This window comes from Dendrobates tinctorius, unplaced genomic scaffold (genome assembly GCF_039654945.1).
Source record: "Dendrobates tinctorius isolate UK_male_01 unplaced genomic scaffold, ASM3965494v1 ptg000094l, whole genome shotgun sequence".
NCBI lineage: Eukaryota > Metazoa > Chordata > Amphibia > Anura > Dendrobatidae > Dendrobates > Dendrobates tinctorius.
Genome location: NW_027361762.1, coordinates 14,620,463 through 14,633,937, shown reverse-complemented (window position 1 = coordinate 14,633,937; position 13,475 = coordinate 14,620,463). Strand labels below are relative to the sequence as shown.

General features: G+C 46.6%; 1 protein-coding gene across 4 annotated transcripts in view; it reads right to left on the bottom strand.

The window, feature by feature from the left end:
- The window catches only part of PICK1 (protein interacting with PRKCA 1), a 317,172-nt gene that overhangs the window by 83,645 nt on the left and 220,052 nt on the right, over positions 1-13,475 (bottom strand). For all 4 annotated transcript variants that reach the window (XM_073586677.1, XM_073586678.1, XM_073586675.1 and 1 more), the window contains exon 8: positions 7,588-7,650. In XM_073586677.1, coding sequence (XP_073442778.1) covers positions 7,588-7,650 — 63 coding nt within the window. The remainder of the gene's footprint in view (positions 1-7,587; positions 7,651-13,475) is intronic.

Sequence of the window (13,475 nt, the reverse complement as noted above, 5' to 3'; positions counted from 1 at the left end):
TGCACATCCGTGAAAACAGCATCACCCAAATAATCCCTGTTACCAATGGCTGAAGGGACCAGGTATAAAAATTCTTAATATTACCTGTGATATAAGAGGTGATGGTTGGTGCAGTTCCTGAGCCAACGCGTCCGCCCCTGGGGACTCTCTCCACCCAACGGCAACGGCGGTCACCTGACGGCCTCGCGGCCGACACCATCCCTGCATGCAATGCGCATGCGCCATAGGCCGCGCCTCCCTGCTGCTTCTTGTGCTTCGGTTGTGCCCTGACCCGGAAGCACCTTCGGACCAATGGCAGACCAGACGGGGCTATATCAGGCCGCTTCCCCCTGAGGGAGGCGCCTGATCGTTGTGTTTCCTTGCACTCTGGGCCCTGCTTCCTCCTGTGCTCTCTGCAGCCTCTCAGTTCCGTCCACGGTGTTTCCTGCAGCAGCTTCGCAGCCCTGTCTCCCGTGTTCCAGTTCCATTATACTCCAATCCTGCTCCAGCGTTCCTGTTCCTTCCTACTCCAGTCCTGTTCCTGTGTTCCATTCCATCCTACTCCAGTCCTGCTCCAGTGTTCCTGTTCCATCCTGCTCCAGTCCTGTTCCTGTGTTCCATTCCATCCTACTCCAGTCCTGCTCCAGCGTTCCTGTTCCATTCTACTCCAGTCCTGCCTCCGGTGTTCCTGCTCCATCCAGTTATCCATACTCCTACAGTCCTACTTCAGTCCTGTCTCCTGTGTTCCGCTCCAGCCATCTCTCCATATTCCAGCCTTACAGTCTACGCTTCAGTCCCGCACTCCTACTCCAGTCCATTCTGAGCCACCCCTCTCTGTACCGGCTACCGTGGTACCTGAACCCCTGGGCTTGCTCCTAACGGTCCCTGTATAGGGGTCGGTTCCACCTGGCAGCTCGCCCGGGGCCCCTTGTGCCACGGTCCAGAGGGTTCACTCCTGGAGATTCCGGCTCCTGACCATCCACGCTAACAGCCAGTGCCACGGTCCAGACGGTCCACTCCTGGAGATTCCGGCTCCTGACCATCCACGCTAACAGTGGCTTTCCCCCACACATGGGGTATCGGCGTACTCAGGAGAAATTGTGCACAAAACTTGATGTCAGCTGTATTTTTGGACAATTCACAGCTGATATGAACTCCAAATACATTTACCCCTATTGCTACAGCTCCAGGGCAATCGGGAAGAGGCGAGCAAGATGCCAGAATTGGTATAGCTGTGATGCGCCAATTTTGGGGTGGCTGGGGCTGGTATTTTTAACAGGGCTGTGGAGTCGGTAAGCCAAACCTGCGACTCCGACTCCCACATATATTGCTTATATTTAAGTGAAAAATGTATTGTAGTACAATGTGAACATCAGACATTTAATCATTTCTATGATCCAATAATCAAGATATTTAGATAGAACATAATATCTATTTATTGGAATACAACTTTAGAACACAAAAAACTAATAAATTGTAAATATGTAATACACTGTATACATGTAAATGTATACGGTACAGACCAAAGTTTGGACACACCTTCTCATTCAAAGAGTTTTCTTTATTTTCATGACTATGAAAATTGTTGATTCATTCTGAAGGCATCAAAACAATGAATTAACACATGTGGAATTATATAATTAAGTGTGAAACAACTGAAAATATGTCTTATATTCTAGATTCTTCAAAGTAGCCACCTTTTGCTTTCATTACTGCTTTGCACACTCTTGGCATTCTCTTGGTGAGCTTCAAGTGGTAGTCACCAGAAATGGTCTTCCAAGAGTTTTGAAGGAATTCCCAGAAATGCTTAGCACTTGTTGGCCCTTTTGCCTTCACTCTGCGGTCCAGCTCACCCCAAACCATCTCGATTGGGTTCAGGTCTGGTGACTGTGGAGGGCAGGTCATCTGGCGTAGCACCCTATCACTCTCCTTCTTGGTCAAATAGCCCTTACACAGCCTGGAGGTGTGTTTGAGGAAATTGTCCTGTTGAAAAATAAATGATGGTCCAACTAAACACAAACCGGATGGAATAGCATGCCGCTGCAAGATGCTGTGGTAGCCATGCTGGTTCAGTATGCCTTCAATTTTGAATAAATCCCCAACAGTGTCACCAGCAAAGCACCCCCACACCATCACACCTCCTCCTCCATGCTTCACGGAGGGAACCAGGCATGTAGAATCCATCTGTTCACCTTTTCTGCGTCGCACAAAGACTTGGTGGTTGGAACCAAAGATCTCAAATTTGGGCTCATCAGACAAAAGCACAGATTTCCACTGGTCTAATGTCCATTCCTTGTGTTCTCTAGCCCAAACAAGTCTCTTCTGCTTGTGGCCTGTCCTTAGCAGTGGTTTCCTAGCAGCTATTTTACCATGAAGGCCTGCTGCACAAAGTCTCCTCTTAACAGTTGTTGCAGAGATGTGTCTGCTGCTAGAACTCTGTGTGGCATTGACCTGGTCTCTATTCTGAGCTGCTGTTAACCTGCGATTTCTGAGGCTGGTGACTAGGATGAACTTATCCTCCGCAGCAGTGGTGACTCTTGGTCTTCCTTTCCTGGGGCAGTCCTCGTGTGAGCCCAGTTTCTTTGTAGCGCTTGATGGTTTTTGCCAATGCACTTGGGGACACTTTCAAAGTTTTCCCAATTTTTCGGACTGACTAACCTTCATTTCTTAAAGTAATGATGGCCACTCGTTTTTCTTTACTCAGCTGCTTTTTTCTTGCCATAATACAAATTCTAACAGTCTATTCAGAAGGACTATCACCTGTGTATCCACCAGACTTCTGCACAACACAACTGATGGTCCCAACCTCATTTATAAGGCAAGAAATCCCACTTATTAAACCTGACAGGGCACACCTGTGAAGTGAAAACCATTTCCGGTGACTACCTCTTGAAGCTCATCAAGAGAATGCCAAGAGTGTGCAAAGCAGAAATCAAAGCAAAAGGTGGCTACTTTGAAGAACCTAGAATATAAGACATACAGTATTTTCAGTTGTTTCACACTTTTTTGTTAATTATATAATTCCACATGTGTTAATTCATAGTTTTGATGCCTTCAGAGTGAATCTACAATTTTCATAGTCATGAAAATAAAGAAAACGCATTGATTGAGAAGGTGTGTCCAAACTTTTGGTCTGTACTGTGTGTGTATATATATATACACACATACATACACACACACACACACTGTGACTTATCTCAGCTAAGATAAAGCCTAGACCCTCAGGTTACATTCACACCATGGGCGCAGCCAGGATCAAACCTGGGGGGGGGCAGAATCATATACTGTTCCGCAGAATTTCATACTGCACACCTCAGCTGCTGCAGAACCTCATACTTCACACCCCTACACTTGAAAATAAAGCCTGCACCTTAAGAAGATGTGGTGGTGAATGCAGTCTATTTATTCCAACTATCAGTTGATGTTGATGTTACTGAAGACGAGCAATGCCTGTCCTGGGCGTCCTTTTGGGCAGCTATGAGGTACACCTGACTGGTGCTAAAAAAAAGGAGTGTTAGTCTGTGTGCTATCCGGCTTTCATTCTTTTTGGTACAGATATGATATGGATAGACAGATATGGATAAATAGATATATAGATAGAGCAGATTTCTAATCTGCTTTTGCTATTGAAAACATTATCTATGAGCTCAAAAACCTTTCAGGTGATGCGGTTTTTTAAAAAGCTGATCTGCTTTTGCAACTGAAAAACGTATCCTTAAATAACGCAGGAAAAATGCTGTGTGTGAATGTAGCCTTAGATCAGGAATAGAACAGTCATTTATAGGACATTTCAGAACTTTCCCAAATTCCTATGAAAAAATATTCAGCATATTCTGCATTGAACTACTGTACCCAATTTATTATATATTTTAGGAGTCAGAGTCGGTCCATTTTATACCGACTCCAACTCTGACTCCATGACTCCGACTCCACAGCCCTGATTTTTAAGCTGGAAAGGGCCCAATAACCAGGGACCTTTCCAGTCTGATAAAAGAAAGCCCACAGCTGTCTGCTTTATCTGGCCTGATTTCTCAAAAATTCAGAAGGGGGGGAACCCACGTGGTTTTTTCATTCATTTATTAGAATACACATCATTTAGTGCCACATGAAAGGCACTTAAGGTGCAAGTTTATTATATGTAAGGGGTAGGAGTAGTAATATAGTGGACGGAGTGAGGTCACACATTACATCACTGCTCCCATAGAAGTTGCTCCATTGGCCTCCATACAGTATAATGCACTCCCCATAGGCCTCCATACAGTATAATGCACTCCCCATAGGCCTCCATACAGTAAAATGCACTCCCCATAGGCCTCCATACAGTATAATGCACTCCCCACTGGCCTCCATACAGTATAATGCACTCCCCCATATAGTATAACGCACCCTCCCCATAGGCCTCCATATAGTATAATGCACTCCCCCCATAGGCCTCCAGATAGTATAATGCACTCCCCAGAAGCCTTCATATAGTAAAATGCACTTAGCCCTGTATCTACTCTCAGCATGTATTACTCTAAGAGTATCTAATAGCGCACATGATACACTCCATGTATCTAACCCCAGCTTATGACACAGTAAGCAGCACTAACAGAATTGGTGCTTTCAGCCATCCTCAGTGACGCTGTATTTTTCAGTATCACTGGCAGTCACCAACAAAATGGCTCCTCAGTGAGATCCTAAACTTCATTCTGTGTTATCTTTTTACATACACCCAGAAGGGGAGGAGAGGAGACGTCACACACATGTGAGCATATCCCGCCCACATTTACTGCAGGCATAATGGGAGCTAGTTGAACACTAGGTTTTCATGGCAAATTTCAGCAGCTGCTCCCCCAAGGTTTAAAAGTGGAAATACCAAATTATTTTTCAGATTTTACTTGCCGTAATTAAAAACACTTTTTTTTTTAAATGAAAACACTAACCCCTTCATGAACGGAGCTTTTTCCGGTTTTGTGTTTAAATTTTTCGCTCCACTTCTTTCCACAGCCATAACTTTTTTATTTTTTCGTCAATATGGCCATGTGAGGGCTTATTTTTTGCAGGACGAGTTGTACTTTTGAACACCACCATTGGTTTTACCATGTGTACTTGAAAACGGGAAAAAAATTCCTAGCGCGGTGAAGTTGCAAAAAAGCGCATTCCCACACTGGTTTTTTGTTTGGCTTTTTTGCCAGGTTCACTAAATGCTAAAACTGACCTGCTATTGTGATTCTCCAGGTCATTATGAGTTCTTAGACACCAAACATGTCTAGGTTATTTTTTATGTAAGTGGTGAAAAAAAAATCCAAAGTTTGCAAAAAAAAAAAAAAAAAAATGCCCATTTTCCGAGACCCACCGTAGCATCTCTATTTTTTGTGATCTCGGGATGGGTGAGGGCTTATTTTTTGCTGCACTTTGCATTATAGAGGGTGTGGAGGACACAGTTCCTGTTCCTCCCACGTCACCAATGGGATGTAACTACACAGGCACAGCTCTCCGGCGCCCCCTTTGTCTCTCAGGTCAGTAAGGGAACTGCATCTAGAGCAAATGGCCGCCAGGGAGGATGTCCTGTTACCCGATGGGTATTCTAAGATTCGTAATCAGAGTAAAAGCATCAGCCCAGATTAATTTTATGGTTTAATTGCCTTAAGGGCGCACTAGATAATTACAGAAATATACAGTAAGCTATACAATGGAATTACATTGGATTTGCAGTCAGAGTAAAATATAACAATAAGGGTACAAGACTTAGAGATATTAAGATGGAAGTCAATTTACCAGATTGTAGGTTGCATGTGGGTGCCGGGAGCTCTGCAGTCCACAGGTACAAGAATCTTAGTTGCCGGACAGACCCCAAAGCGTGGGCCGCTGCTCCCTTGGCAGATCTGTCCCAGTTCCTTCTTAGATCATCATCGTTTGGCTCTTCTGTGAGAGTGTCTCTGCCATGTGCTACTATTTAAGCATGCTTGGTTCCTCCCCCTGTGTCAGAGGGTGGGCTAATAATCTCCACCCTTTAGCTCCCTGCAGAACTTATTCCCAATATCTAAGAAAGGGGGTAACTTTCACCAGCATGATCGGATCAGGACATGAGAGGTACCAGTGAATGCGGTTTGTTTTGCCTGTCGTGTGGAGAGCAAACATGGGCCCCATTGGGTCACTGTGGAGGGCCAATCTATGTATCTCAAGTCCCAGAACCCTCACCAACTCAGGAGTCACACTGCCAGATGCGCGACTTCCTCAGGGTCACTCGGATATTTTTCATGAGTCTGTAACTCGAAAGACGTCCTCATAATCCATGATCCTAGGATGGAGTCGAAGCGGCTGGGAGAGACAATGGATGTGTATTTCTGTGTCTAGCTTACAGGTATATTCTAATTGAAGCCCCCAGGCCCCTTCCTGCCCCATGCTGACGTGGCTCCTACTTAAGCTTTGAAGTTCTGTTTTGGGCCTTATCTCATTATCATACTAAAAGGCCTGGCTATTCAACATTGGAGCACTAAATCCTGCCTCCTTCAATATGCTTACAGGCCCTGGGGGGGGGGTAGGAACAGTTAACTCCATCACAGAGGGGACTTGTACAGACACTAGACATTACAGCATAACAATAAACACAGATCAAAGTAGATACCAAGAGGGCCCTGCTCCCAAGCTTACAATCTATGAGGAAAAAGGGGAGACACGAAAAAGGTGGATATTAACAATTGCTTTCATTGTTCAGACCAGCCATAGTGTACAAATCGGGTGTTCATGTAATTCTGCATGAACCAGTTAACAGCCAAAGTATGTAACAGTACAGACACAGAGGGCTATTAAAGGCATATATCATGTGAGAACATGATACGAAGTACCTGATTATGGTAAAAAAAAAAAAAAAAAAAATGGGCCACACAGGGATAGTTAGGTTAATGCGTTGAGGCGGTAGGCCAGTCTGAACAAATGCATTTTGTGTATGATTGATTGTTTTTGTTGTTTTATTTTGAATGGGGCGAAAGAGGGGTGATTTAAACTTTTATATATATATTTCTTTTTTTTAAACTATTTTTCTTTCACTTTTGGCATGCTTCAGAAGCTGCCACAACTTGATTGGCTCTGATCGCCTCTATGTAGCAGAATTACTGCATTGCTATGAGCGCCGACCACAGGGTGGCGCCGATAGCAATCCGGCATCAACAACCATAGAGGTCTCAAGGAGACCTCAGGTTTTTATGTCGAAGAACTGATGACCCGATCACATGACGGGTCAGCGGTGCGCGTATTTCCGGCCTAATGGCTGGAAGCGTGCGTTAAATGCCGCTGTCAGAGTTTGACAGCGGCATTTAACTAGTTAATAGGGGTGGGTGGATCACAATTCCGCTTGCGGCTATTGCGGGCACAAGTCAGCTGTTCAAAACAGCTGACATATCCCGGCTTTGATGCGGACTCCCCTCCGGAGCCCACATCAAAGTGAGGGATACTGCCATCGGACATGCTATACCGTCCAATGGCACTAAGCTGTAAATACTCTACATTTTTTTATGGCACCCTCCCTTTAACAATGTTAACTCTAAAGTGAAAAAGAATCACAAAAAATTGGTCAATGGACAATACACCAAATTGAAAGCTTGATTGAATTCTTTTAATGATTACCTCTGTGCGTCTGGGAAAGTTCAAAAAATGCTCTTAAGAGACGTTTGGTGTGCTCCATCATACCTAGGAAATATAACAGGAAATCTTGTTACCAAGTTTTAAAACAGAAATACATTGTATAGGGTCAATAAAGAGTATTTTGCCTTTGGAGAGTACCATGTTGCATTCTGCAACAACTGAATAACCAATAATAAGCAGAAATGACAATGCATAGGGCTGAAATAAAATAGCATTGCGTATCATAAATATGAGTCATGAAAGAAGTCTTACACAGCCCATAGCCAATCAGTGTAGGACACACTGTAAATATATATTAAACAAGGCAGAAGAAAAACCAGTGCATAAACGTCCAGAGATGAATAGAAAAATCACACATCTTTATTAGAAGACACAGGTAAAAAAAGGCTTAGTGGCATGTGACAGGAGTGACATAAAAGATAGAAGAACGATAGGTGTACAGTGTCCATATAAAATGGTACTCAAGTCAGGGGGAAGGAAGATTTGCTTCCGAAACGTACGTCGGGGCTCTTGCAGCACGGGGTGTCCAGTGTCCCATTTATCCGTTTGTGCTCTGGTTAGCCTTTTTTACCTGTGTCTTCTAATAAAGATGTGTGATTTTTCTATTCATCTCTGGATGTCTATGCACTGGTTTTTCTTATGCCTTGTTTAACAACTGAATAACCGAAGATTTAAAGGGAACCTGTCACCTCATTTTCCGCATTTAAGCTGCGGCCACCGCCATTAGGGGCTTATCTACAGCATTTTAAAACTTGAAAAACTAAGAAAAATAAGTTTTATTATACTCACCCGGGGGTGGTCCGGTCCGGTGGGCGTTGCAGGTCCGGCGCCTCCCATCGTCACGTGATGACGCCCTCTTCCTTGCTTCTGTTGCGGCTCCTGCGCAGGCGTACTCATCTGCCCTGTTGAGGGCAGAGTAAAGTACTGCAGTGGGCAGGCGCTGGACCTCTCTGACCTTTCCCGTCACCTGTGCACTGCAGTACTCTGCTCTGCCGTCAACAGGGCAGATCAGTACGCCTGCGCAGGAGCCGCGGCAGAAGCAAGGAAGATTACGACATCGCATGAATTTGGAAGGCACTGGACCCGGACCTGCGATACCCATCGGATCGGACCGTCCCTGGGTGAGTATAATCTAACTTGATTTTCTAATCTTTCAGGTTACATCGGGGGCTTATCTACAGCATTACAGAACGCAGTAGATAAGCCCCTAATGGAGGTGGCTGCAGCTTATATGTGAAAAATGAGGTGACAGATTCCCTTTAAAAAGATTTCATCATCAGGTTTTTGCTATGAGAGCAGCATGATGTAGAGGCAGACACTCAGATTCCAGTACTGTTACTGGGCTGCTTGCTGCAGTTTTCAAAAAACACTTTTTATCTGCAAGAACTGCAGGGTCTCTGAATGCTGAGCTCTGTAAAACTATCCACATCACTGACTGCCAGCTTTCTGTGTACACTGTGCATAGGCAAAAAGTTGGCAATCAGTGATGGGGTGGGTTATACAGAGCTCATGAATATGGGGGACTACACAGCAGCAGGTTTACTAGTCCTCTAGTGTTAACCCTATAGACAAAATTGCACTTCAGAACTTAAGTTTATTAAAAAGGTATAGTTTAATTATACCTTTTTAATAAATTTTAGTTCTGAAGTGCAATTTTCTCTATAGGGTTAACACTTTTCTTTTGCACGGAATAGGTTCCATTCAATTCCTGGTATGGGCACAGGTGTCAATTTTATAGCACTGTGCAATGTTTGTCTAATTTGCTGTAGTCCTTTAGTGATAAAATCACTTATCAAAAAGAGGTTATCAAAACTACACAAGCAGTCCAAAAAGTGACACACGGCTGGAATCAGGGTCATCTCCTATACATAATGCAAAACTTACATTCATTTGACTTTTTTCTGATGAGCCTACACAGATAAGGGTAGGCTCAGTCTTGAGCCGTTCGGATAGTTATTAATCAGTTGTTTTATAACAGCATCTTACAAACCGACATTTCATTCAGCATTTACTGTTATTATAACTAGACAATTAGCACAAGTTTGTTCTATACAAAAAGAAAAACCTATATCCCATTGAGTTAAGTACACAGCCATAACAAAAATGTGACCTAAAACTTCACATTTAATAATTCATTAAAATTATTTATACAAATGAATACAAAACAACAAATACATAAAGTAACAAGACTGGACCCCAATTATTAAAGGTGTAACGGGGTCTTCTGTGCTGTAATACCTCTTTACATTACCACCCCGTTTCTCAGGAGGTCCACTCTGGTTTTCCTCACTTCTGAATGAAGGACGCTGGTTCGAAAGGCTTTGTAACATGGGAACATATAAAAGATCACTGCTACTCCATGTATTTCCAGTGTGACAACATTTTACTCATCATCTCAGAATATATATACATACAGAGGGCAGGACAATCAATGTGTGTCGTGACAGTAGATAACAGGCTCCAATTAAGACGCCAGACTTACATTACAATAGCCATGGGATTTACAAAGGTAGGGGGAAGTCAGAAGTGGGATATCTTGTTTACCTCTGCCCAGGGGGTCGCAGCCGGTTGGTTACTGCATTAAGGGCATACATCTCCTATTCGATGTGCTGGGGGGTTCTGTAACACGGCTCCCCCTTTTCAGCGATGCGATAGGCATACACAGTCTGATCCTTAAAGGATCGGCTTGGGGATGACCGAAGTCTATGGGGTTGGTACAAGTTCCGTTTGTCGACTTAGTCCATCGACATTACCATTCTATTTGCCAGGTCTGTAGTGGATGGTGAAGTCTAGAGGTTGTAGGGCTAAACTCCACCACAATAACCTGGCGTTCTCTCCAGAGACCCGATTAAGCCACACTATGGTCCGGGATTATGGTCTGTTAGGAGGGAAAACTGTCGTCCATACAAATATGGTTGCAACTTCTTGAGTGCCCATACTACTGCCAGGCACTCCTTCTCGATGGCCGCATAGCTTACTTCACGGGGCAATAGTTTCCGACTCAGGTAAGCTACCGGGTGGTCTTGACCGTCCGGCCCAACTTGGCTCAGCACTGCCCCCAATCCAAACATAGAAGCGACTGTGTGAACAAGGAAACGTTTAGTTGGATCGGGTGCGGCCAATATCGGGGTATTTGTGAGGGCGTCCTTTAGCTGGCGGAAGGCTTCCTCACACTCGGGGGTCCAGGTTACCTGGCGGGGGAGGTTCTTACGGGTCAGATCAGTGAGGGGCTTGGCTACGCTGCTGTAATTGGGGCCAAATTTCCTATAATACCCTGCTGTCCCTAGAAACGCCATGACCTGGGTTTTAGTGCGTGGGGTGGGCCATTTGGCTTTGGCCTCAATCTTGGCTGGTTCTGGTCGCTGTTTCCCACTTCCCACCCAATGCCCTAAATACTGAACCTCTGCTTTGCCCACGTGACACTTGTTGGGGTTCAAGGTGATTCCGGCCTTGTGGATCCTGTCCAATACTGTCTCTAGGTGATTTAGATGCTCATCCAATGTCGTGCTGTAGATGGCGATGTCATCCAGGTAGGCACAAGCATAGTTCTGGAGACCATCCGGAAGCCGGTCAGCCAGCCTCTGGAAGGTCGCAGGGGCATTCTTCATCCCGAATGGCATAATTCGAAACTGGAATAAGCCAAACGGGGTGACAAATGCAGACTTGGTAATAGCGTCAGGACTTAGGGGAATATGCCAATAGTCTTTGCATAGATCGATGGTGGTCAAATACTTTGCCCCCGCCAGCCGGTCTAACAACTCAACCACACGCGGCACGGGATACGCATCCGTCACCGCTTTCTCATTTAGCTTGCGATAGTCTACACAAAACTGGGTAGTCCCATCCTTCTTGGGCACTAACACTACGGGAGATGCCCAGGGACTGACTCTTCAATGACCCCTAAACGCAACATCTCTTGTATCACTTGTCGCATCCCTTCTCGTACACACTCAGGGACGCGGAAGGGGGGTTGTCTCAGGGGGGTCTGATCCTGGGTCTCAACCTTTTGTTGTGCCAAGCGGGTGTACCCCGGTCTTTCTGAAAACATCCTCTGTCGCCGCCTCAACAACGCCTCCACCTCCCGCCTCTCTCCCAGGGCCCTAGGTTTTCTCCCAAGTGTACCTGGTCCCATGTTTTAGACTGAGTCCTCTCCCCTAAGACATCAGGCAAGGGGAGTCCTGCTAAATCCTCTGCTTCGGGTGCACAGATGGCCACTACCTCTTCAGGGCGCTCCCGGTAGGGCTTCAGCATATTCACGTGGAAAATGCGGATAACCCTGGGGTCATCACAATCGGCGACATTGTAGGTACTGTCGGCTATTTTCCCCACTACCTGGTAGGGCCCCTGCCATGCAGCTTTGAACTTGTTCTGCCTAGTTGGTTCTAACACCAGGACCTTCTGTCCTATCTCAAAGGTGCGTTCTCCTGCCTTCCGATCGTACCATACGCGCTGGCGCTGTTGGGCCGCCTGCATGTTCCCACGTACAGCCTGAATCAGCTCCTGTAGGCGGTCCCAGAATTCCAGCACATAGGGCACAATAGGTATCCCTTCTATGGTTCCCTCCCCTTCCCACTGTTCTCGCACTAAGTCTAGGGGTCCCCTTACCCGCCTCCCGTATAACAGTTCAAACGGGGAGAACCCCGTGGATTCTTGGGGCACCTCCCGATAGGCAAACAGGAGGTGTGGCAAGAATTTCTCCCAGTCCCTGTAAGTCCTGGTAAAAGTCCCAATGAGTTGTTTTAATGTTCCGTTAAAACGTTCACACAACCCATTGGTTTGCGGGTGGTACGGGGTGCTTCTAATGGACTTTACGCCGCACAGCTTCCAGTTGGTTGGTCACCTATGCTGTAAACTGGGTACCCTGGTCCGAGATAACCTCCCGGGGAAATCCAACCCATGAGAAAACCTGGAGCAGGGCAGCCGCCACTGTCTCTGCCAGTATGTTAGGTAATGCAACCGCCTCTGGATACCGTGTGGCATAATCTACCCCTGTCAATATATACTTTTTTCCCTTCACCCATGACAGCACCACCTGAGAGAGGGATCCGCCCCGCCAGGACAGGAACCTATTGAGATATAAGGGGCGGCACCTCTCCCCTGCTTCAGTTGGGTTCCTGTCCTGGAATGAACCCCACTGTCGGCGGTGCCTGTCATGGGCAAAAGAATAAAAGAAGAAAAAAAAAAAAAAAAAGGGAACCCAGGCCCGTCCCGGCGCGGGAAGAACAGGTATCTTACCTGTAGCGCCAGCCGTCGGGTGCTGGAGGCACAGTCCCCGGGCCCTCCGGGGTGCCGGGTTCGTGTGGGCGCAGGTGGGATCCCCAATGGCTGCGGGAAGCCCCCACCGCACCGCCCTCCCCTTGCGCGCGCCCGCATCTCGATCCCCGAGGCAGGGGAGAGACACGGGCGTTTTCCGGCCACTGACGTCAGCGGTGCAGAGGATTGTGGGCGCGCCCGCTGACGTCAGCATCAGGCGACGGTGTCATGGTGCCCGGTGCAATGCCAGCCAGCTTTTTCTGAAGGCAGTCGGCCGGCGGTCTCAGGGGGGAGGGGAGGCAGCTAATCGGAGGCCACTCACAGGACGGAGGCATATTTAAAACAAGGACTGCGGCGGGGCAGACGGTGCAGTGATGGAGTCAGAGCAGGAGAGGTCCGTGTCTCTGCCGCCCTCACAGCCCTCCGGCCGCAAACATGGAAGCCGCTCAAGCAGCAGCTGCCCCAGCTGCAGGTCGGGAGAATCCTCGAGATCCAGAGAGCACAGGTCACGTGCTCCGACGCAGCCTCCGAGTCCGGTACCCTTGATGGCGGGTGGCGAGTGATCTTCGTGAAATCTAGCATTTGTGTTAATAGGGTTTCCCTGTCTGTGTTTGACC